At 35.5% G+C, this 26,463-nt stretch overlaps 1 protein-coding gene across 1 annotated transcript; it reads right to left on the bottom strand.

Annotated features, from left to right (window-relative positions):
* Positions 1-1,116: 1,116 nt before the first annotated feature.
* Positions 1,117-25,670, bottom strand: LOC142339533 (CCR4-NOT transcription complex subunit 6-like). The gene is made up of 11 exons (XM_075389638.1): positions 25,558-25,670; positions 25,363-25,488; positions 25,101-25,293; positions 24,860-25,035; positions 24,717-24,791; positions 24,460-24,617; positions 20,054-20,208; positions 19,520-19,707; positions 14,718-14,906; positions 4,142-4,342; positions 1,117-3,648 (listed from the first exon to the last, which is right to left on the bottom strand). Exons 2-11 carry the CDS (start codon positions 25,478-25,480, stop codon positions 3,458-3,460), a joined length of 1,644 nt encoding a protein of 547 aa, XP_075245753.1. The 5' UTR covers positions 25,481-25,488; positions 25,558-25,670; the 3' UTR covers positions 1,117-3,457.
* Between the last annotated feature and the right edge of the window lie 793 nt (positions 25,671-26,463).

Below are 26,463 nucleotides of genomic sequence, written 5' to 3'. Positions count from 1 at the left end.
TCTGACCTGCAATTTTTGACCTCTTCACACTTCACATACGTTTAGATTAATTAATACAAGATACAGGGAATTAAACCAGGAATGCCTTTTAATAATGTCACGTTTAATAGCAGTTTTCAGAAGTCGGACATTTATTTGAATAAAACATTTACAGCATTTTATCTCAGTCTTACATATTTAAAAACTAAACCATATTTTGTGTTTTGACAGGTATAGTTTTTAAGCGGTTGTTTTATGTTAACATCAAAAAGGCGTCCGTCTTTTCAGTCTAAATTGGACTTTTGTACTCTTTTGGTGCTTTTGGTGGGCCCTCAACTTTCAGGTAACCAACTTAACTGGGAAACAATCTCAAGCAATCGTGGTTCGCATGCAGACTTCCTGTTCTAATTTTTTCTGTTCTAATCCAATTTTTTTTTTCTAATTAGCAGCTAATTAAACCAATGACTATTGCAAAAGCTAACAAAATTATAACCTATCTTTTAACTTTTCGGATCTATTCTGTTTCGGCACCCAGTATTTTTTGCGCCCCCAATTACAAATTATATGTTGTTATATAACACGTTACTATGTAAAAACGTAAACCGACTAATGTAAACTGACCTGGAATTTAATTCAGGGGCTGTAGCCTAGATAAATTTTTCCTAATGGGTGCAAAAATAGTTGACCACGCCGAGATTCGAACCATGGACCTCCGGATCCCTCGCCAGAATTATAACCAGAATATATCAGGCCATTCTTTTGCTATGCTGCGATTGTTATTTGACGAACAAGCTTTTCGGAGTGAGTGCAATAGAGATCACCCAAAATTGAAGAAAGAAAGCGTGAAAAAGTCACTTGAGAAGTCAAAGAATGTTCTAGAAGAAAAGCGCAAAAAACGGTCAAGCGAAAAATTTGCATAAAAAAGACACACGTTTACAATTATTGTTTCTCATTCGACAGCAATTAACAAGATTTTCAGATGAAAATAAAGGATTGTTAAAATTCGGGCTGCTATAAAATTCGGTCACCCCCATTCCATGGAGGAAGGGTTGAAACAAAGAACCACTTAGTGAGGTCTTAGCTACACAGAACAACTACTAATCTAAGCGATGCGACTTCATGCTTGGTAAAGAAAAATTGATTTTTAGAATGTTCTGTTGCCGATAACGAAACAATAAGCATTACTTTTGAATGAAGTGAGAAAACAATAACGACAACAAGTTGGTTTAAATTACAAAAATTTATCAAACTGCTTCTGCTAAAAAATAGTTAAGACTTGTCACCATTAATCAGCACAGTAGTACTCTGGTTGAAGAACGATCACCTGCACCCCTCCCCACACTCCGCTCTCTGAATTATTAGCTGTTCTAAACCTCCTCAACAGAGACTTACGAAAGTCAGAACCCGTTTCAGTATTTTTTTCTCGTAATTTTGGCGAAAGCAGCTAACACATCGACTAATTCCTGTTATGATCAAAATTTTAAAATGGTACTTGAAATGATACAGGGTAAAACTGACTCATAATTAAGTACAGGTAGTTTTTAAAGAGTCACATTTTTCGAAACTGCAAAAATCTGCTGTGATTGTTTCAGAAAGATGGAGGTAGAGAAGAGCACAGGTGAGGAGGTATATGAGTGGACGAAGGATTCGTTGAATCTAGAAGACATTGAGTCGATTACTTGTGTCAATTATTCACAGTATTATTCTTATCATATACACAGTTGAGCAGAATAGTTATGGGCAAAGAAAGCACCGGGGAGGGGGGGGGGGGCATTTGCAAAAAGGGTAGTGTAAGCATAACGGTAGTGTGTGTTAGAGCAGTTGATCAATTTCTGAGCTATTCAACTAATTGTAATAGGAAATTGCACTTTAACGCAACTAGAACGGCGTCATAGCATCGAAGCGGGTTAGATGGGTTAGGGTCAAATCAATCTAGAAGCCCATATGAAGTTAGTAACAAGAACTTTTCAGTCTCTCAAAGTCAGTTAAGTTCGTATAGAGCTGTTTCCCTCCTTCTGTCGTTTTTAAAAACAAATCTCCCTGAAATCGGTTATTTAAAGTCTGGATACCCGAGTAATTTAAGTGGAATAGCAAGCCAAACCTATCCATGCTCTAATATAATGCAATACCATCATTGCATTAAACAGCCCAGTTAAATCACCCTTACAGAAACGAATGAGTTATTCACATGGAGAGGGAAAGAAAAGATTCCAATATCAATAGCTGGTCAGTAGTCATTTGTCATTCCCATTATAGACCCCCGCAACATTATTGCCCATCGCCTAATTGAGCTATTTCTCAGGCAATCGGGGATATACGTTATATTTTCTCTAAGTTAGGCGCCTATAATGGGAGAGACACGCCAATTCTTCCTAGGCGACAAATTCGCATTGATCTTTGGCACCCTTGATGCGAGCTGCTTTTATTTCATGGAGCTGGTCCAGACAAAAATGAAGCAACAATGAACGCAACATCTCAAAAAAGAGAACAAGGAGCGTGAAATAATTTACATCTGAGTTCAGGTGAAGAGGAGAAAATACCGAATACAATATTTATACATCAACAAACAGTGGTTAAAAAGATGTAAGCTAAAGTATAAATACCTAATTCATCTATATTTCCAATTAGTTTTTTGTATCTCTAAAGTGTTCACCACAAAACAGACTTCCACATCACGTCTCATCAAAACATGAGGGGGGATGAGGTTAGTAGAATAGGGAGGCTACCCACCCCGCTTATGGGATAGCGTTCGTGACAGGTACTTGGGGAAAGCAATTCTGGAAATTTGAGCTAACATCATCCTACTAATGCAAAGATGTGGCACTTATAGGGGCCACAAGTAAAATGTACAGCATCTACAGGAGTTGAGGAATGGCTTCAGTCAATAGTAGTTACAGGTCAGGGTCCAAAGTGGGAAAAAGGAGGGGGGTTAAAATAGTTTGCGAGTGAGTAAAAGAGAAAGTAAAGCAGTTAAACCGAAGTTCAGGAGTAAAATTGAGTTACAAAGCTTTTCAAAGCTGTTATTATGAACAACTGCAAAACATTTAAGCTTTAACCAAATTAGTTCTACATGAAATGTAAAACCAACAGCTACCACCGTACAGTTCAATCATCGGTATTTCATTCGAGATAGCAGATTCTTAAAGCACGGATGGGCCAATCTTTAAGCTCAACAAAGCAAGCCCAAACGAACTGAGAGGTCAATTTGAGGCTGCATACAAATTTAAGCTTCCGCTGTCATAAGACTGAATATCAGCATAACTGGACAGATTGTTGCAGATTTAATGCATTTCAAGAAAACTTCAATTTTCTCCTCAATAGGTTCATTTTCATTTGAAAGTTGATTTGCTCGTCGTTTAAGTTCATTCGCCTGTTAATGGTTGCGTTTGCAGAACTCTGTGAAATGAGCTGTATCGAAGTTCCGTTACGCTTTGCAGTTGAGTCCTTTGCAGATTAGATGTCATTCATAGTAATTCTATCAAGTCTGGGGGGAAGTGGGGTTGTTGAGGAACATCTGGAGTTCAGTGAGGAGTAAGAAGTGGTCGGAGGGCACTATGGGGTGCGGGCAGCCGAGGATCTTGTGCTCCTGGAACCAGCCAGAGTCCACAGTGTCCAGAATACCGAGGGGCTTCATGTAGTCACGGGGGAAGAATATGTAGTCGATTATGCCTGAACAAACATTTCTGATGCACAAGATCAGTTACGTGGAAAACGACTGCATTTTCTTGATCTAAAGAAGTTTGGTAGGAATCTTTGGTGGGTATGATGTTTGCTGGTTTTTCGGTAAGGCTCAAAAAGTTCCATTTGCGTTTAAAAAATCTAATTGAATTCATTATGAAGTTTTCACGTACTCTGTAAATAATTCTGATCACTCGTAAATAGAAAGCTTCGGAGCAGATTTTTTTCTTTTCGCGGATGTGGTAACAGAACTATGTTTGGTTTAAAAAGGACTAGCGTATCACCATTTTTTGTTAATCTCAAATTCAGTCTCCATAAGGGACCATTTTGTTAGTTCGTGATATTCAAGTCTTCTTTTCTTCAGCCAAGTCTACTCTGAGCAAGAGCGTCTATTTATCTCTAGTTCAAGTATATTTTGACCACCATTATTCATTGAGTGTATTCTCAACCTTCTGACATAGGAGTTTTAACATAAGACTCATACCTTTGAAGTCGTAGGTGTAGTTTGTGAAGCAGTCTTTCCTGTCGAGAGGGTAGGCGGAGGAGAGTTTGTAAGGATGGCTGATGTTACTCGAGTCATCTCCACTCGTCGATATCATCTCGTCAAAGAAGTGCTTGTAGTCTATCTGTTTGAAGTCGGGATGAGAAAAGGGAATGCGACTGTCTAGGAGAAATTGAATCACCCCTGAAAACACCCGATGGTCGAAATACCGTTGAGATTTCATTAACGCTTACCTTACTTGAGTCTCCTTAGAAAATATGCAACAAAAACTTGAGGAATAATAAAAAAACTTCAAATTTTGACTTTCAAAAATTTTTACTCAAAACTTTTTTTACATACGTTGTTCCCAGCTTAAGCGAAGCCATATTTTTGAGTTAAGACTGCAACTAACGAAACCTAGCAGAAAAATTGTCCGAAAATAGCCACCACCACCATCGACCTCCTTGACGCCCATAGTTATTGCAACAGAAAACGAAGATACAAATTGACAGCCTTTTTTTCTTAAGTGTCTAAAACTGTTCTAATTTGGTTTGCAGTTTCAGTCAGACGATTACATAATACCTTTTATTGCAGCTTTCAAACTAACGGCTATTAAGATAAATACTATCTCCAGCCAGCAATAGCTATAATGAAATCTGACAACCTAATGCACTATGACTTGATGAACAGGCTTTATCGGTTTTTCCAGTTTCTTTCAATATTCCGACCTTTACCGTATTCACCATATTCCATAGTTAATTGAGTGGATGAATTTAGAATCCTTAAAGAGTGAGGGAGGCAAGACATAAGTTGAACGTGAAAGTAGCGACTTACATAACGCAAACAAAGTGACTGGAATGCAGCAAACTTTAAACATACCCGGCAGATTGCCGGAAAATAGCCGCCGTTGATTCCCATAACTCTATTGGGATTGAAAGAAAACATCAGCAAAAATTGATTTTTGTATAAAAACATTTTTAAGTGCGATTTATTTTGATGTCATTTCGTAATTGAACATACTCCAGTCTCTACTGGGTCTCGAGAGACTACTGGGTCTAGTATTAATACCAATAAGCATTATAGATAGTAACTAAAACTTAAAAGAACAAAAGTACCGGGCATCTAAAAATGGGCTTTATGGGTTTATCCTTTTTCTATTTCTTTGATTTGATTGACTTGATTGATTTTTTTATACTGACTCCCTTCATTTTGAATTACTTTGCTGAGCAGCCGCTGTTTAAAAGGACTTTGAGCAGAATGACAGAAGAGTGAAACTAGCCTAGAGAAGTCAAAAAGATATCACGCAAGATGTCGAAAAAGCGGCAAAATGAGTAAAGCGAAAAAAAGTTCGAAGTAAAAAAAATAGGAGCGCTATAATAGCCGGCTGAGAAGATGAGGGCGGCTATTAAAAACAGCATACGCACTGAATTGCAATTCAAAAAATTGAGCAAACTGAATACAACACTATCAACCTCTCCAAAAGAACAGCTTCTGATAGTAAAGAAAGCATATATTAAGACGCACACGGAAAAATTACATTAAGAGAGTTATCAAAATTATTGATCCAAAAAACTTTACACGATGGAAATTTATGCAGCAAACACCAATTTGGGAGAAATCCACAGAAAGACAAAGTAAAAGGACGACGCAAACGACGCAAGATTTGGCAAAAAACTATTCTTTAACAAATGTCTTTGAAATTAAGAAGCATCAAAATCATTGAAACGAGCAACTAGAACATTAAATCTTTGACATCTATCGCACTATACAGCAAAAAAAGGTGTTATAAACTTCAAGGGAAATTATTCAGGGACAACGTAACAACAAATGCAGAAAATAATCGAAATTTTTCGACAGCAATTGAGACGCCCCCGGCGGCTATTGAAAACAAATATTTAAGCGTAAAAAACCATAGGCAACAAACTGAAATTCTTAAATGCATTCAATTATGCCTCATTAGAGATCAAATAAGACTAGCGACAAAACAACAAAATCAATTTCAGAAAGAGGCAAAAGATCGCGCAAACTTTTCAAAAACAATTTTTGTTATAATCGTTTGGTTTGAACAGAAAAACTGAATATTCAAATAAAAACATTACAGAGCCAACATGACTTGTCATTATTGAGACTGAGCGGCAGAAAAAAAACAGCTACAAAAACTGGCCAAGTCCCAGAAATCACCAGAAGTTTTCGAAAACAATTCGTGTTAAATTCGTGAAAATTGTTATATATGAATAAAAACGAATATGAGGAATTAAATATTACACATAGGCCTGTCATTAGTGAAGATTTGGGCTTTCAACAACAACTGATCCATGAAAGCGATTTCATGAGACAGTCGGTATGCAGGTCCTGGGATTCTGTTCCAGCCATTTGACTTTACTATGGGATATATAGATCTTTTGCTATTGAAGCGCCTTAACTTCAGAATGAAGAAGTTTTAATGATTGACCGCTATAAAAAACCCCTATAAGCAAAACCGCTATAAAAAATTTTTGAAAACAATCAAAGATGACAGCTGCAAATAATAATGTATAGGCGGGATATTGGGCTTTAATAGGGCTGAGCGATAGCTACTGCAGTATCTGTAATTAAGTTTCCATTTACAAACCTATTTCTGAACCAGTTCAAAACTTTGTAAGCAAAAGCAGCTGATTAAAATGCCATATAAAATAATCACGACGTAACAGTTTCAGCCTGCATTTTGATGTCTAAATTTCTGGATAGTTTCTCTTGATTAATTGAAAAACGTTCAAGGCCTTGAAGTCTTTTGTTTTCACGAGGCGAAATCAATAAAAAAGACTTGTGGACTTCAATTCAAGGTCATTCTCTTGGTGCTCCTTTCTAAATGCTAGGTTTCAAAAAATAATTAGACATTTTTGGGCTAAGTTGCAAGGTGAACGATTTGGTAGATTAAATTCCATTTGGTTGCTGATGCTCCATTACAATAATCTTTTTAACTCCTCTCCAAAAATGTGGCATCATCAGCAAAGAGAAAGAGTGTATCTAATGAAAACGCTAAGAAAGTCGTTGATGAAACCATTGACACATAGCCGGCAGATTGCCAGAAAATAGCCGACGTTGTCACACTAGACGCACATCGGGATTGAAACAGAAAAAAAAACATACCCGGCAGATTGCCGGAAAATAGCCGCCGTTGATTCCAATAAGCATGATTGGAATTGAAAGAATAGAAGATATTGAAAAAAAAACTTTTTGTACAAAAACATTTTTTAAGTCCGATTTTTTTATGGCATTTCGCAGTTGAACATACTTCTGTTTCTTAGAGAGAGGCTACAGGGGCTACTATCAATACCAATAAAGATTAGAGATGGTAACTAAGACTTATAGGAACGACGTTCAAATAGCGGGATCTAAAATTGGGCTTTATGGGTTTATCCCGTTTCTACTTCTGACTTCAATTTTTTATTCTGACTCTGTTCATTTTGAATTGCTTTGCTGAGCAACTGATGTTCAAATTCACTTTTAGCAGAATGAGAGAAGAGATAAACTAGCCTAGAGAAGTCAAAAAGATTTCACGCAAAATGATGAAAAAGCGGCAAAATGGTAAAGCGAAAAAAAAGTTCGACGAAGTAAAAAAAAAAGGAGCGCTATAATAGCCGGCTGGGAGATGAGGGCGGCTATTAAAAATCAATGTCAACATGCCACTAGAGAGAACAAAAAACCACTAGCGAGAAATGTAAATTTGATTCTAACAAAAAACTAGACCTAGAATGAACTATGAATTGATTGGGAAAACCCTAAAAAAGTAAAAACCGAAGTGAAACTTTTGCATGTGAACAAAAAACCACTAGCGAGAAAGCAAATTTTTGTTTAAACAACGTTTTCTCACTCTACTTTAAAATTAGAGCGAAAAATTTCACGCCGCAAAACCACTCGCTTTTTCGCTCCATTTCCTTTTTCGGCGTGACCATAATCACAATTCCAATTTGACTTCAAAAATCATGAAAATGTGTGAACAGATATTGAAAGACAGCGCCCCAATTTAATTTAAATTCTTTGAATTGTAAAAAGGTGAGCGCCTAAATAAAAGCCGTCTGAGAGGCTGACGGCGACTACTAAAAAATTGCGCGTCGAGGTACACAACTAGTTCCTATAAATGAGTAAGAAACAACCCCTATTTTAACTTATTGTAATCTACCCACAAGATTAGCAAATATTGCTAATTAATTTCTCTCGGATGCCTGCATGAACAATAGTGCATGAACCAAGACCTCTTTTTCTCTGCTTTTGACTTTTGTTCAATAGTGAGACGACCTAAAAGTGTTTTCACTTGCCGTATCGACTTCAACGTGTCTCATTTACGATCAATCGATTAAAAAACTCGAATACCAACATCACTTTTCGAGGCTTAAAGCCAACAAACCAATACAATTCAAATTCTTTGAATTTGAAGCCCCAAAACCACTCGCCTTTTTGCTCGATTTCATGTTTCGGCATGACCAACATCACTTCTCCAATTTGACTCCAAAAATCATCAAAATGTGTGAACAGATCTGTTATAAAAGATCGTTGAATTATAAAAAGAGCGCCTAAATAATAGCCGTTGAGAGGCGGACGGCATCTATTAAACAGCCATATTTTCAATATTATGCTCTCGAACGGAGTTTAGTTATAATTATCATAGTCTTGTCTCTTCGCAAAAATTTTGCTTGCCATTGTTGACTTTTCGAGTAAAGTTTGTCACGCTTTACTTTTCATTTTATATAATCTAAATTGCTATGAAATCTATAACACAGCCGGCATATTGCCGGAAAATAGCCGCGATAGATGCTTGTGGCTATGACCACCAGTCCTTTAATGGACCACTAGAGTTTTTAGGTTAGATTCGCTTAGACTGTCACTTTTATGCGACACATAATCTCTAAAAGGAGAAACCCCTAATAGGGCTTTTCAAAATTAATACTCAAAATCAAAAACTCAATATTCTAATAATCAAGAATTAGGGCATATATGTTTGGCACTACTTAGATGCACACTATTGAATTCAGAAGTCATTTTATTGAAGTGCGCTAAGTCACGCAATTGACCTAAAAAAACGCGGGACGCAGGGTAAGACGAAACAAAAATCTGTTAGACGAAGTAAAAAAAATAGGAGAGCAATAATAGCCTCCTGGAATTGCTGACGCGGCTGTTAATCACAATTTTAATCAGATCAAATAGGCGGCAGTTTACTAAGGGTTGCGAAGGCTTGATGAGAGGGGGTTCAAATCGGACAATGGGAGTGTTGAGGTAGAAATGGGGGCTGGTGGCCTGGGGATGGGGGCTGATGGAAACAATTTTGCTGAATCGCATTTGTACAGTATAGTAAAGCTTAGGGCTCTAAGAGAACTTAACTCTCTCTGGGCGCTACTTATTTATCCCGTTTTTGAGGACGAGAAGCCAAATGGCTCAGACAAAAAATCGGTCAAGCATAAAATTGCATTGAAAAGGACCACAGGTCTAACATAGTTGCTACAAATTTCGTTTGAGAGCAATTAAAAAACATAGCCGGCAGATTGCCGGAATAGCTGCGAAAGAATAGACCTGCGTGCCATATAATAGAGATAGAAACAGATACAGACCTAAATTTAAAAAACAAATCGACGACGCTCAAAAAACTAGGCTAAAAAACATTCAGTGAAAAATTGGTAAAGCTTGTTAAAATTCATTCCACAGAAGTCTCTTATAAGAGACCTTTACTGCACATATGAGTTCCTTTGACCTTAAACAAATTCAAATTAAACTTAAGTTTTAAAGTGCAAAAGTCATTTTATTGAGTGAGGTAAGTCACGTATGATCAAAATCTAATCACGCAAATAACCTAAAAATTTTCGCTAAAGCGAGTGAGAAATGACGTCACGCGCGCAAATGCCGTTAGTGAGAGGAAGAAGTCATTCAGAAAATTTGACTTTTTCAACTTTGCTGTGTGAACAAATGTAAAACGAAAGCGTCAGACGACGAAACAAAAAAACATAGCAGGACAAGACCTGAAATACAAGTCAAAGAATTGAATGAAAAACTTGAATTTACTCTACATGAACAGCAGATCAATTCAACGATGCCAACCACAACACAAACGAAATCATCTCAAAAAATTGAGAAACAAACAATCAAACAAACTAAACAAATATATAATCCTTGATAAAACTTGGAAGCTTTTACCCTTAAGGCAAAATTTGACTCCTTTAAATAAACCTATTTCAAAAATATGATCAAAACCAAAATTTGTTTCTGAAATTGGTGCAGTATTATATTTGCAAGGCCAATTCATTGGCCCTTGAAGATCGATTAACTCGGAAATTTTCAAAAACTAAAAATATCAATTGCAATTCAATGAAATGTTGCTGAAAATCGTGACAATAATATCTTAAGAATCATTTCTTGAAAAATGATTTTAGTGTCTCTAGAGGCTAGCCAGTAAACCAGTTCCAAGTCATAAAAAATGATTGGTTCAAAGATCGATAGGCAATAATTTTTATAAAAAAATTTCATAATTCAAAAAACAGAAATTCGTTCTATGAAAATGTTGAAAACCATCCAATTACCCCCCCCGGCAACTATTTAATAACATAATATCAAACCCTGTATGAGGTTATCTGGCTACTCAGGCAAGAAAAATTGAATAAAAGACAAATGTCTTGAAAAAAAAACTTAAAAAACTTGCAAGTTTTATCAAAAAATTTTCAAAATTCGAAAGGTTAAATTGTTGAAAACAAATCAATTAAAACTAACAACTATGCAGTAACTGTTTTTAGACCGTGGAAAAGGTTTCGTGGAACTTGAGAATGGACAAATATCAAAAATTGACAAAAACTTTAAGAAACTTCAAAAAAATTGCAGATTTTATCAAAAAAAATGCTAAAATTCGAGACAATAAAATGTTGAAAACCCCTCCATTGTAACTAAAAATTATACAGTGCCCCATTATCAAAACTTAAAGGAGATTCCCTGGCCCCTGGAGGTGGAAAAACGCAAAAAAATGACAAAAATTTTCAAAAAACTTCAAAAAATTGCAAAAACTAGTATCATCTTGTGTGTTTGTGTTTGTAGTACCAGAACATATAGCTCATAAACTGGTCATAACAAGTACCTTTTTCTCGCAAAAGGCCTTCAGCAACTTTTAAAAACTTCAACCTAAGACTAATCAAGCAAAAAAAAAACTTTAAAAAAAATCACAAAAAACATGAAAAATTGCACCATTTTGAGCCCAAAAACTCCTAAAAATGACCTTTTAACCTTCAATTGAGGCCATCCCAGCAGCTGCAACACTCTAAGCACTTGACAGACTACTAACGTCCACTTTGGGCCTCCAATGAAACTTAATGCCCGCTGGGATTTACCTGTTTATCCCGTTTTGAAAGATCAAAGTCATTGAAAAATGTGTGAACACATCTTAAAAAAAAACATAGCAGGACAAGTCCTGACGTACAATTCAAAGAATTTTCATTGACTAAACAGCAAAACTAGACTTAGAATGGACTATGAGTGAATTGGGAAAACCATTTTAAAAAAAAATCAGATAAAAAATAAGGAAAAAACAGAAAATCAATGTCAAAATGCCGCATGTGAACAAAAAAACCACTAGCGAGAAATTAAAATTTTATTCAAACAAAACAAAATTAGGCCTAGAATGAGCTGTGAATGGATTGTGAAAACCATTTAGAAAAAAGCCGATCCAAAAATTGAAAAAACAGTAAAAATTAAAGTGAAATTGCCGCATGTGAACAAAAAATTACTAGCGAGAAAGCAAATTTTTGTTCAAACACCGTTTTCTCACTCTACTTTAGAATCAGAGCGAAAAAATTTCACGCCGCAAAACCACTCGCTTTTTCGCTCCATTTCCTGTTTCGGCGTGACCAAAATCACTCCAATTTGACTTCAAAAATCATGAAAATGTGTGAACAGATCTTAAAAAAAGACAGCGCCCCAATACAATTCAAATTCTTTGAATTGTAAAAAAAACTAAGAGCACCGCAATATAGCTACGCTCAGCTTACAGCTTCGCAGTTATAAAAAGATAGGATAATTTTATGGAATCATCGCCAATCTGTAAATTATAGTCTCAAAAATATTCAGCTTGATTCGCCCGACTTATTGTCAGCTACAATACATTCATGGTTTCTTAAAATTGGATTCGGGTATAACTGTATAACTGATATGGAATCATTTTATTGAGTAAGGTAAGTCACGTATGATCAAAATCTAATCACGCAAATAACCTAAAAATTTTCGCTAAAGCGAGTGAGAAATGACGTCACGCGCGCAAATGCCGTTAGTGAGAGGAAGAAGTCATTCAGAAAATTTGACTTTTTCAACTTTGCTGTGTGAACAAATGTAAAACGAAAGCGTCAGACGACGAAACAAAAAAAACATAGCAGGACAAGACCTGAAATACAATTCAAAGAATTGAATGAAAAACTTGAATTTACTCTACATGAACAGCAGATCAATTCAACGATGCCAACCACAACACAAACGAAATCATCTAAAAAAATTGAGAAACAAACAATCAAACAAACTAAACAAATATATAATCCTTGATAAAACTTGGAAGCTTTTACCCCTAAGGCAAAATTTGACTCCTTTAAATAAACCTATTTCAAAAATATGATCAAAACCAAAATTTGTTTCTGAAATTGGTGCAGTATTATATTTGCAAGGCCAATTCATTGGCCCTTGAAGATCGATTAACTCGGAAATTTTCAAAAACTAAAAATATCAATTGAAATTTAATGAAATGTTGCTGAAAATCGTGACAATAATATCTTAAGAATCATTTCTTGAAAAATGATTTTAGTTTCTCTAGAGGCTAGCCAGTAAACCAGTTCCAAGTCTTAAAAAATAATTGGTTCAAAGATCGATAGGCAATAATTTTTATAAAAAAATTTCATAATTCAAAAAACAGAAATTCGTTCTATGAAAATGTTGAAAACCATCCAATTACCCCCCCCCCCCCCGGCAACTATTTAATAACATAATATCAAACCCTGTATGAGGTTATCTGGCTACTCAGGCAAGAAAAATTGAATAAAAGACAAATGTCTTGAAAAAAAAAACTTAAAAAACTTGCAAGTTTTATCAAAAAATTTTCAAAATTCGAAAGGTTAAATTGTTGAAAACAAATCAATTAAAACTAACAACTATGCAGTAACTGTTTTTAGACCGTGGAAAAGGTTTCGTGGAACTTGAGAATGGACAAATATCAAAAATTGACAAAAACTTTAAGAAACTTCAAAAAAATTGCAGATTTTATCAAAAAAATGCTAAAATTCGAGACATTAAAATGTTGAAAACCCCTCCATTGTAACTAAAAATTATACAGTGCCCCATTATCAAAACTTAAAGGAGATTCCCTGGCCCCTGGAGGTGGAAAAACGCAAAAAAAATGACAAAAATTTTCAAAAAACTTCAAAAAATTGCAAAAACTAGTATCATCTTGTGTGTTTGTGTTTGTAGTACCAGAACATATAGCTCATAAACTAGTCATAACAAGTACCTTTTTCTCGCAAAAGGCCTTCAGCAACTTTTAAAAACTTCAACCTAAGACTAATCAAGCAAAAAACTTAAAAAAAAAATCACAAAAAACATGAAAAATTGCACCATTTTGAGCCCAAAAACTCCTAAAAATGACCTTTTAACCTTCAATTGAGGCCATCCCAGCAGCTGCAACACTCTAAGCACTTGAAAGACTACTAACGTCTACTTTGGGCCTCCAATGAAACTTAATGCCCGCTGGGATTTACCTGTTTATCCCGTTTTGAAAGATCAAAGTCATTGAAAAATGTGTGAACACATCTTAAAAAAAAACATAGCAGGACAAGTCCTGACGTACAATTCAAAGAATTTTCATTGACTAAACAGCAAAACTAGACTTAGAATGGACTATGAGTGAATTGGGAAAACCATTTTAAAAAAAATCAGATAAAAAATAAGGAAAAAACAGAAAATCAATGTCAAAATGCCGCATGTGAACAAAAAAACCACTAGCGAGAAATTAAAATTTTATTCAAACAAAACAAAATTAGGCCTAGAATGAGCTGTGAATGGATTGTGAAAACCATTTAGAAAAAAGCCGATCCAAAAATTGAAAAAACAGTAAAAATTAAAGTGAAATTGCCGCATGTGAACAAAAAATTACTAGCGAGAAAGCAAATTTTTGTTCAAACACCGTTTTCTCACTCTACTTTAGAATCAGAGCGAAAAAATTTCACGCCGCAAAACCACTCGCTTTTTCGCTCCATTTCCTGTTTCGGCGTGACCAAAATCACTCCAATTTGACTTCAAAAATCATGAAAATGTGTGAACAGATCTTAAAAAAAGACAGCGCCCCAATACAATTCAAATTCTTTGAATTGTAAAAAACCAAGAGCACCGCAATATAGCTACGCTCAGCTTACAGCTTCGCAGTTATAAAAAGATAGGATAATTTTATGGAATCATCGCCAATCTGTAAATTATAGTCTCAAAAATATTCAGCTTGATTCGCCCGACTTATTGTCAGCTACAATACATTCATGGTTTCTTAAAATTGGATTCGGGTATAACTGTATAACTGATATGGAATCGTGAGGATTACCTGAGGATGGTAATGAGTTGAAATCTCCAGTGAGCACGAGAGGGATGTCATCTGATATCTTCCTGCGCAGTTCTGTCAAGAAGAGGAGAATCTGCATCAGTTTCACATCACAGAACTCGGGATCCCAGTGGATGTGGACGTTGGATATCATTATCCTGTTCAGGTACTTCTTCTTCAACTCCTCAGAGGCTACATCAACAACACATACACACATTAAATTACCATTGACTAGATTTTTTTTAAGTAGCTAAGTTAAATTAATACAATCTTTGTTATCAAACTTTGATTCGAAATTAAAAGTTTTTGCTCATTAAAAGTTCAAAACATTGCCGGAAAGATTGCCGGAAAAGAGCCGCCGTTGATTCCAATAAGCATGATTGGGATTGAAAGAATAGAAGATATCGAAAAAAATATTTTTGTACAAAAACATTTTTTAAGTCCGATTTATTTTGATGGCATTTCGTAGTTGAACATACTTCTGTTTCTTAGAGAGAGGCTACAGGGGCTACTATAAATACCAATAAGCATAAGAGATGGTAACTAAGACTTATAGGAACGACGTTCAAATAGCGGGCATCTAAAATTGGGCTTTATGGGTTTATCCCGTTTCTATTTCTGACTTCAATTTTTTATTCTGACTCTGTTCATTTTGAATTGCTTTGCTGAGCAACTGATGTTCAAATTCACTTTTAGCAGAATGAGAGAAGAGAGAAACTAGCCTAGAGAAGTCAAAAAGATTTCACACAAAATGCTGAAAAAGCGGCAAAATGGTAAAGCGAAAAAAAGTTCGACGAAGTAAAAAAACATAGCAGGACAAGTCCTGAAATACAATCCAAGGAGTTGAATGAAAAACCGACCGAATGTACCTGAGCAGCAGATCAATTGAACAATCCCAGCCAAAAAGACGAAATCTCGAAAGTTGAGAAACTAAAAGAATCAAAATAAACAAAAAAAAAAACAATTATTCCCAAAACTCTTGAAGCTTTTAAGGCCATTTATGACTCAATGCAATATAGTCATTAACTCACACAAAAGACTTCAAAGAGATTAATTTGACACTAAAGGTAGATAATCTCGAAAAAAAGACGAATTCTTCAAAAAGAAATGTGAAAAAAGCTTCAAATGAAAAGGAAAATATTAAAGATATTTTTCAAAACTGTTTCTGGAAATATTCAAATTCATTTTTCTCTGTGGAGTTGTCTTGTAACTCATCTGCAACATTTAAAAAGTTTCGTTGGCCAATAAAGATGGTTAAACTCAGAAAATGACAAAAAATTCAAAAAAAATTGAATTGCAAGCTTTATTTAAAAAATTACTTATTTGCAATCTAAAAAACAGAAAACCATTTTGCTGCCACTAGAAACTCTGCAATAACATACTAGCAAACTCAATAGCAGCAAACCCCTGGTTTCTGGGGAAAAAGACGAAAATTTCAGGAAGTCGAAGAAAAAATAACAATTTGAAAATCGCTAAAATTTGTAATATTAAAATCTTGAAACACATTCCCCATTACCACAGGAAACTATGCTGAAACTAGAGCTGAAACAATAAAATATTATAAAAACTTGAAAAAATTTCAAAAATTAGAATAAATTACCGTGTTTATGTTTGATGTAGCAATACATATAGCTCTTAAAATGGCCATAAAAAGTAATTATGTCTTGCAAAAGACCTGTACCAACTTTAACAAACCATAATTTCAGACTGGTCCAACAAAAAATCCGAAAAAAGACGAAAACTTGCAACATTTTGGGCTCAAAAACTTCTGAAAATGACCTGTTAACCTTGAATTACGGCCTTCCCAGTTGCTTCACCACTCTAAGTACTTGAAGAACTACTAAACGCGGCTAAGGGCCTCTAATGAAACTTGATGCCCGCTGAGCTTTACCTGTTTATCCCGTTTTAAAGCTCAAAGTCATGAAAAAAGGTGTGAAAACATCTTACAAAAATAAAAAAAGACAGAGCACCAATACAATCCAACTCTTGGATTGTAAAAAAAATTAGGAGCGCTATAATAGCCGGCTGAGAAGATGAGGGCGGCTATTAATAAGTGAAAGTTTGTTGTGTTGAAGAATCGCTCTCTATAACATCAGTGCTGTTCTCATTAAATTTCAGAATTCTTCTCTTTTCAATCTTCATTGAACTCTTGAAAATTATTTACGTTCTCCCCGCTCGTTAGGTGAGACAATATTTACAACAACGAAGGTCCCCTCTCACTGGGTGACACCTCTAAAATGACTCCACTCTTCTTGGAATTCACAATGTTTGCCCAAATAGATTAGATATTTTAACAATTTCCTTGCTACATGTATCGCTATTTCACAAAAATTGGTAAAAATAAATTACAGGTCCAGACTTCAAACTCCAGTTCAAAATTCCAGTTCAGAATCAATAAGAGAATATTTTTAAAAGAATGGAAGCCCAAAATCAACTGTTCGGATCTTTTATATATGCTGTAACAACTATCGTGGTATCAAATTAATAAAAGTAACAAGCGGTTTACTGCTCTATACCAGAAATTTGCTTCACTGGGCCGAACGAGTGTCAAAACGGCCAGCGGGCCAAACGGGTGTGAGAAAATTTGGCCGGTAGATTGCCATAAAATGTTGCAGTTGCTTCGTACACAAATAGTTTCATGCCAATCAAAAAACAAAACCTTATAATACTACATAAACTAAAATTTAAAGAAATTCTCTGGCTTGTTGCAATCAAAAAGGATTGTTTCCAAAATCTCTGAGGTGTCTGTAGTTTGGATAGGGAAAAGACTGTTATGGGAAGCACCTTCTGAGAAGTTATGGGAACTTCTCAAAAGGACATTCTGAACTTGTGTATTAAGAGCAGTTCTTATGTGATAGAAACTAAGCTACTGTTAAAGTCCCATGATCGCAGTCAGCGTGCTGAAACAGAAGTCAATGTTCGCAAACAAGAGTAAAGAGTTCAAGTCATGAACAAACTTGCTTCAGCTAAAAAAAGTAGCCGGTAGAATACCCGAAACGACTCGAAGACTTGTGCAATATAATCTCCTAATCAGAAATATCGAAGAGAAAGAGCCGGTGTTCAACCTATATCGGAAAAATCAAAGAGAAAACATTATAGAGCCTAATACAATAGTATTTTGAAAAAGGCGCACTTTCCTGTTTGAGGGTGTGGGTTGATGGTTGGGGCTAGGTAGTTAGAAGGGCCGCGTAGCTCGGAGGAGGGAGCAGGCATGCACAGTGGAAGGCAGATAAATGAGGGGAGGGTAACCAGGTATGTGGGGTCGCCCGGGAGTTAGGTAGGTGGGGGCTGTACGTACGGGGGTAGCTAGGGCGGGGGAGGGGTAGGTGGGGCTGTATAGGTGGGGGTGCAAATATCTTGCGGTTTTTGTACTTGGGATAAGGAGGAGGGACTTATGGAAAAAATTCTCAAAATAACCTTTGGACCTTGAACATTACCAGCAGTACCTATTCCCTCTGTATTAGTAACTAAGATACTGTTAAAGTCGATTTTTCGGAAACAGAAGTCAACGTTCTAAATAATGAACAAACCGAAAAAGCATAGCCGGTAGAATACCACAAAGGGCTCAAAGAAGCGTGCAATATGATTCCTAACCTAAAACCAAACCTTAATCTAAAATTTGAAAGAATCATAAAGAAATAATCAATAGCCTAAGGAACTGAAAAAAGTTACCGCCGCCGCTTAAAAAATGTAAGTCAAAATGGTGTATCATTGAGAATATTTTTGAGCGCAAAAAGTTTCACCAATGGAGAAATTCGAAACCCCAATCTCCAGTGTAATAATCAGAATGAACCACTTGTCTATCAGGCCCTTGTGATTGATTATCAATTTTGTTTTAGCAACAAGCAATTTCTTGGTGAGAACAATTTAGACCACGCACAACGCTATAAATCAAGCGTGAAAAGGTCATTGAAAGGTCAAAAGAAAGAATGTTCTAGAAAAATTGTAGAACGAAAAATAGCTTCAGACGCCAAAACAAAGACATAAGGACAAATCCTGAATCAATTCAAAAAATTATCATGGACTAAGACGAAAAAAAAAGATCAATAATGGACTATAAATGTAATGGGAAAATCATTTAGAAAAAAATCTGAGCATAAAAATAGAACAGTAGAAATCAATGTCAAAAAGCCGCGAGTGAATAAAAACCACTAGCTATAAAGCAAATTTTTGTTCAAACAACTTTTTCGCACTTTACTTTAAAAAATTCACGCAGCAAAACCACTCGCTTTTTCGCTCCAAATCTGTTTCGGTACGACCGAAATCATTTCAATTTGACTTAAAAAATCATGAAAATCTGCACAGATAAGACAGCACCACAATTGAACTCAAAATTTTTGGATTGTAATGTGAAAAAAACTAACACAAAACTAAGTTACCAAAACTATAAAATGCTGCTTTACTAGAACGATGCAGTTTTGTAAGAGCTTTTGAATAATACCACATACAAAGTTGGCCAGAGGCGTCTTAATGAAAAAGTTATCCTGGCGTTCAGTTATTCCACACAAAATTGGGGTTGGAACAATTATCGCTTAGCGTTCATTCAAATAGCCAAAGATCAGTATTTTGAATCAAATTGAGAACATTTGGTTAATATTTGAATACTCACTTCTATTAAAGCATATATATGTCGAAATTTTTAAAGAATGCTGAGAGTAAGTAATAATGGCCATAATATATTTGACCAACAAATAACTTCAATGAAGGAAAATGAAGTAGCTTTAATGCATTGTGAGCTATAAAAAACATTTGCAATTTAAGCAATCGACAAAATTACAAACTTATTATTGTTCAAAGGGACTGACCTGTGTTGAGGTTATCAGGAGGGTTCTTGAACTTGAGCACGGCTACAACTCCAATATTGTCCTTGGTCATGACTCTGTTGATGACCTCGTCTGAGGCCTTGTTGGTGGACCCATTCTGCTTTGCCGTTTCCACTATCTTTCTAGCCAGCTGGTTAAACTCTATCAACTCCCTACTTTCTACCTCGAATCTAAAAAAACAGCAACATCAATCTATCAAAATTTAACTCAGCATATTTACCATTCGAACATTGTTCAGCATTTTTGTCAATTTCATTTAATAATTGTGTCGGTCGAACTCATGTTACTAAATTTTCATGTTAAGGTTTTTGTTCTCTTAGAGATGTTCACGCTTATCGACTCTATGAGGCAACATTAACCAGCTGGACTAGTGGACAACAGTTTTAATGTTTAAGTTGAAAAAATGTTTCAAGGAAGAGTGGCTAAGTAAAAATTCATGACAACTTGTTTATCTGTGCTGACTGTCTACTTTCATTACCAATTTTATTATGTATTGAATTCAAATTTGGTGGTTACTTTTCTGATTTGTAGAATATGGCGCATCCGTCCACAAATCGTCTGTCCTCTTCGTTCATGGTACGAGCACGTGACTTGGGCTCGAATATGCCCATGTATCCTTCCTTGCTCAACTCAGGCAGGAAATACTGGTTGTACTCGTCCGTCACCACCTCCTGAAAAAAAATCTAATAATCTCCCAAAAACCAAGCTTCTAAAATAACAAAGCCCTTGTGTCTGTCATAAAACAGACTCTGTGAAAGAGAACAAAAAAATCAATTTGAAGACACTTGGCGATTTAAATTGACAGCTTTAAATAAAATCTTAATTTAAAGCTGCGGTTATTGTCACTTTCCATGGACCGATAAAATCAATTTGCAGAAACAAGCATTTAGATGCTTGAACGCCTGCAGTTTTGGGAAAAGACTGTCCCTGGAACATTATACTTCCTTCATAATATTTATTGCTCCTCAAAATTGTTGCAATGCTTCAAATTTGATTGGGGGTTAGAAATCTATGCTATGCGGGTTTTCATCTTCTGCGGAAAGGTACGAAAGTGGAATAATTGAAAACCTCGTAAAAATTGAAGCATACCCGTAGATTGCCAGAAAATTGCCGCCATTAATTCCCATAACCCGGAATGGGATTGAAAGAACAGAATATATGGGAAAAACTGATTGAGGTGATAAAAAATTTAAATTAAAGTGCGCACTATTTTGATTTCATTTTGTTGTTAGACATACTCCTGTAACTTAATGAGAGGATACAGGGTCTAGCACCAATGCCAATAAGCATTAGAGATGATAACTAACGAACATTAAGTAGCGGGCATATAACATTTGGTTTTATGGGTTTATCCCGTTTCCATTTCTGATTTTGATTTTCGATGTTGACTCCATTATTCTAGATTACTTCGCTGAGCAACTGATGCAAAAAAAACACTTTGAGCAGAAAGACCGAAGAACGAAAATAAACTGAAAATTACAAAAGATTTCACGGAAAATGTCGAAAAAGCGGCAAAATGGGGTAAATCAAAACAAATTTATATTCGACGAAAAACATAGCACAACAAGTTTGGAAAAAATCCAAAAGAATTCAATGAAAAATTTAGAACTACTGTACCTGACCAGCAGATCAATTGAAAAATGCAAGCAAGAAAGGAAAAAAAAATCTCAAAAGTTTGGAAACTAAAAAAATCAAAAAACTAAACAAAATAATCCAAAACTATTGAAGCTTTAAGGCTCAAGGCCAAATTGATCCATCTAAAGACAAACATTAAACCACGGACAAGACTTGAAAGAGCTACGAAAACTTGAAAATTGCAAATTTCGCAGATTTTGAAAGTTTCTTAATTTTGCAAAAATCCTCAGAACCATTTTTTATCTGCGGAACCTGCCTAGTAGTCCATTCGTAAGACCCAAAAACGTTGATTGGACCGTAAAGATTGATGAACTTTGAATACAACAAAAAAATTTTTTAAAAAAATAATTCCAAATTTTAATGTTGCTTAAATTTGTGATATCAATTTCTTCAGAACCATTTTATTGTCTCCAAAGGCTAACCATTAAGCCAATATCAAGCCTTAAAACGTTTTAATGGCTAAAGATGGATAAACTAGGAACATCGCAAAAATTTTCAGAATATTTCAAAATAATCAACAAAATTGCAAGAACTCGTGATATTTAACTGTTAAAAAGCACTCCATTGCCCCGGCAACTATGCAGTAACAAATTATCGGATCATAGAGGAGCTAACCTCCCCGTGCGGCAAGAAAAGCAACAAAAGACAAATTTTAAACTTGAAAAAATTCTATTAAAAAATGTTAAAATTCGTGTGAAAATGTTGAAAACGTTGAACTGCCACTAGAAACAATGCAGTAAACTAATATCAGAGCCTAGAGGATGATTTATGCGCCCTAAAGCTCGAAAGACACAAAAAATCCATTTTTTAAGAAAACAAAAATAGCAGAAATTAGTATCATTTATCGTGTTTGACAAGAGACCTTTATCAACTTCGACGAACGTAAGACTGATCAAACAAAAAACTCAAAAAATGACATAACGTAAAAATTACACAATTTTGGGCACAAAAACTCCTAAAAACGCCCTTTTAACTTTGAATTAAGTCCTTCCCAGCATATTCACCACTCTAGCACTTGGAGAACTAAGGAAGCCAGCTTGATGACTCCAATGAAAATTAATACCCACTGGGCCTTGCCTGTTTATTCCGTTCTCAAAGATCCAAGTCATGTGAAAACATTTCTTGGATCTTTAGAGAAACATAGCCGGAAGAGCCCGGAACCGACTCGAAGTAGGTATTCACTTAGACCATAAGTAAGTACTGATCAACCAATCTGCTCTTCTACTAATTTATGGTTATTTATAAAATAGACAAAATAAAAAAACAGTAAGTACAACGTGAGAAAAAACAAATCTGTTAAAGCATAATAGAAAAATCCGATTGAATTTTTTTCACAAGTGTCAAATCAGAAAAAACCATTGCAAGAACCGTTTTTCTGCAAACAATTTGCTGAAAAAATTCTTATTAAAAAAAAACAATTGAAAAACTGCAAAACGATCAAAAAACTGCAATCCTAACCAAAAAAAAATAAAAATAAAACAAAAAACATGACAAATTACAAATTTGAGTGATTTAATATATACAAACGGCACAATTTAACATTGAAATAATACCTCGTAGCAAAAATACTTGAATCTCTCGATAAACTAGCAACCAAAAAAACTCCATCAAAAACTCATATTCAGAAGAAATATGGAAAAATTCTTTGAAAAAATGAGTAAAATTTGATTGAAATTACTCCATTTTCTTCAACGAACACAACTCACAAACATAAACCGACTAATGTCGGAAGAATTACAGCAAGGCAATTTAATTCAAGGGCTGTAGCCTAGATTAATTTTTCGTCATGGATGGGTGCAAAAATAGTTGACCACACCGTGATTCGAATCACTGCCCACTCGGCTATCAAGCCCATCTTCTTGCCATGCTGCGATCGATTTTAAACTAGCAAAAAGCTGTAAGAACAAACGAGATCACTCAAAAATGAAGAACGAAAGCGTGAAAAAGTCATTTGAGAAGTCAAAGAATGTTCAAAAAAGGGCAAAAACGATAAAGCGAAAAACTTGCATAAAAAGATCAGTTCAGTTCCTATTAGAATACCACAAAGGAAATGTCATCCAAATTGCGGTTAATCTGTGCATTTTTTCGAGCTTAAAAACTACGAATGCACCAAGATTCTCTGAATTTAAATGATTAAGTATGTAAAAATTTGTGGCAACTCAGTATTACCATAGCGCGAAAAAAGGTCAAAAACTCCAAAAGCAGACAAAATTTACCTTAACTTAGCCAAACGGGCTTACTAAAGGAAACTACATTATTACGAATCGAAAGAAACATAAACCAACTAACGTCGGATGCATTGCTGTCAAACGACAGGCGGGCAACTTTTACTCACAAACGCGTTAAGTAACGAATTTTATTTCAGAATAAGAGCAACTTAGATTACTCAAAAATGAAGAGCTAAATTGTGAACAAGTCACTCAAGTCAAAAAATATTCTAGAAAAAAAGCGTCAAGCGAAAACGTTGCATAAAAAGACAAACGTTTACAGTAATTGCTTGAAACTTCGTTCGAGAGCAATTGAAAAGTAATTTTAACAAACATAACCAGGACTGTTCAATTTTGGAAAAAGATTACAAAATCCTCTTAAAAAGCGTGCGAAACGGTCAAATGGAAAAATGATCCAATTACACCTGAAAATATAATATCTAGCTCAGATGATCAAGAATGCTTAAGAACGTAAAACTAATTTCTTATAAAATTGACTAACTTTGACGGAAAATGTTAGATAAAATTCAATGACTTCGTAAAAGCCACTTGTGAACAAAAGATTTTCAACAGCTTCATTTAAGAGCATGTAACCTAATTCCGTTAATTTTTCAGATTTTATTAGATAGAGGAAATTGAAAGGGTCTGAAAACTGCTAAAAAAATGTCCACCAATAAAAAAGAACTGTCTACCAATCACACTCCGACAATACTCTGCTTCCAGTCACAATAAAGGACCTTGATAATAGCCTCTTAAGATGACAGCGGCTATTAACGAAGAACAGCAGTGTAGTGATTTTTTTGTGCATAGATAATTTTCATTTTTTCCAGAACTTTTTCATTTCCTATCACTACTACAAGCTGAAAATTTATCCGAATTGCATGCTTATGAAAATTGCCAAAAATATCTTAATAAGCCAATGGAACGTGAACATTTAAAATTTCAAATGGAATCTATTCAATATAGTAACTAGGGCTCAAAATCCACCGGTGTATAGAGCGACATACAAAATTTACAAGTGCAAAGAATGAAACTTCTGGGAAAAGTGCACGGGATTGGTTAAGTCTATATTTGGTGCACCTGAAGGCATATGATGTCGGCCTGATTGGTGATGATCTCTTTGAGGATGAGCTCTTTCCTGTAGCTCCAACTAAGAGCCCAACTTGGACAGTAGCCGTATTGACTCCTCGTAGCATAGTTCTCTGCCAGGATGTTGTAAGTCATTATCGTGAACACATCTGCAAACAGCAAGATGCAAATATGAACATTGGGCAAATTTGAACAGGGCTTTGTAAATCACTTACATTCAAAAAACTAAGAAATGGTCAAATACTCACAACTAACTGCTGATTGATCTACTTGCTGTAATTGGATCCATTGCCTTTGAGGGGCAGTTTTCAAAGCAGGTGGAACTGAAAATTGAATCACACTGAAGCTTAAATTGCTTTTTCAAAATTCATGATATAATAGCTGCACTCACTTGGTAAATTATCAAGCATAAACGTTAGCAGTTTCTGGACGCTACGGGAATCTGTATAAAGGGCATTGACTTCTGGGGCCATAGGATTTTCATCCAGATTTAGTACCTGGAGATTGAAAAGTTTCCCCAGCTCATTTGGCAGTAAACGTAGGTAGTTGTGTTTGAGCAGCAGCTCCCTAAAATAAATTCCTAACAATGTCTGCATTTTTTTTAAAATAGACTAGTATGAACGATTACTAACTTCAGCGTAACGAGGTCGCCTATTTCCGGTGGTAAAGACCGGAGCATATTGTGTGAGAGGTCAAGATGGGTCAGACGTTTCAGATTTGTAATTTCAGATGGGACTTTGGTTAATTGGTTGCTTTTCACGACAAGTCTTGTTATATCACAGAAGCTTCTTGTCCATAGATAAGGACTTAAGTTGCGGACCATTCCTATAGTAACGAGAACAAGCAGTTAAAAATTTCAAACTTTTACATAACTAGTACTATACGACAAATCACCTGTGATTTCGAGTCCAATTATTTCCGTCGTTTTCCCCTCCGCAAGCTCTTCTTGCGACAGGATTGTGTAGCTCGAGCTCTTACTTTTCCCGTTGTCATCTTTACCCATTATTATCATTGGAGCAACTGCAACAATTACAACGTTCGAGCGGAAATCGCGTCAGAAGATCGAAAAAACGAGCGTCTAGAAATTACCTTATTACTCTCATTTCACAATCTACGCCAATATTCACCAGAAGGCGTGTTCTGAGATGCTGAACGTGCTCTTTCAGACAAACTACTCTACTCTGAAACAGTCAACTTTATTACAGTACGGACTTTTCGTGACTGGTGAGTCAGAAATAATCAAGCTTGGGAACAAAAGCGACTTCAACGAAAATTAAAACCCTTAGAACAGAGACCTCGGATCTAATCTGTTTCTGCTCGTTTTTTTTTCTGATGTGACAAAAAGAACTAAAAAAAAACTTTTCTTGAAACCAGTGCAATCCTCGAACATGTAAGTTCCTTCACCGTGCGAGAAATAAAAGGGAAAATGTAAAAGAAACCAATTTGCCAAATTAAAATTACTTCTGATATTACGGGTTTTGGATTCCTCATTTCAGTTCATTACTATGTTTGAAGCCGTCAGAACAAGCAGTTTTACAAGTTCATTCCAGTTTTTATAGGTGCAAACTATTTGCCATCTACAGTGTTTCTGAATTTTGTAGTTTTCGACAAAACAGTTTCCAATATTCATTGCTCAAACACTTTTAACTCCATAGTCGTGGTTCTACCTTTAGAACTTTCTTGAAGATTATGATACTTAATATATTCAATATTTAGCATTTTTAGCATATACAATATTTGTTACGAGTTTGAGTATTCTGGTCTGTAGGTTTGTTGCCTCTGTCGACCAGCTCCTCCGTGTTGTCCCTTACCCTAGGACAATTCGCGGAACATCCTGTGTTGCCAGTGTCTGTCAAGTCGTGTCTTGAAGATATCCAAGCTTTCACTTGACACGACGTGTTCTGGTAACTCGTTCCAATCTTTAGGTCCATCAACTGAGAAAAACTTTTTCCTCAGCTCCAGTCGTGCTCTTCTGATGGAAAGTTGCTGCCCATG

This window comes from Convolutriloba macropyga, chromosome 5 (assembly GCF_964194025.1).
Source record: "Convolutriloba macropyga chromosome 5, txConMacr16.3, whole genome shotgun sequence".
Lineage (NCBI taxonomy): Eukaryota > Metazoa > Xenacoelomorpha > Acoela > Convolutidae > Convolutriloba > Convolutriloba macropyga.
The sequence above is the reverse complement of the archived record's forward strand: the minus strand, read 5'-3'. Positions and strand labels throughout refer to the sequence as shown.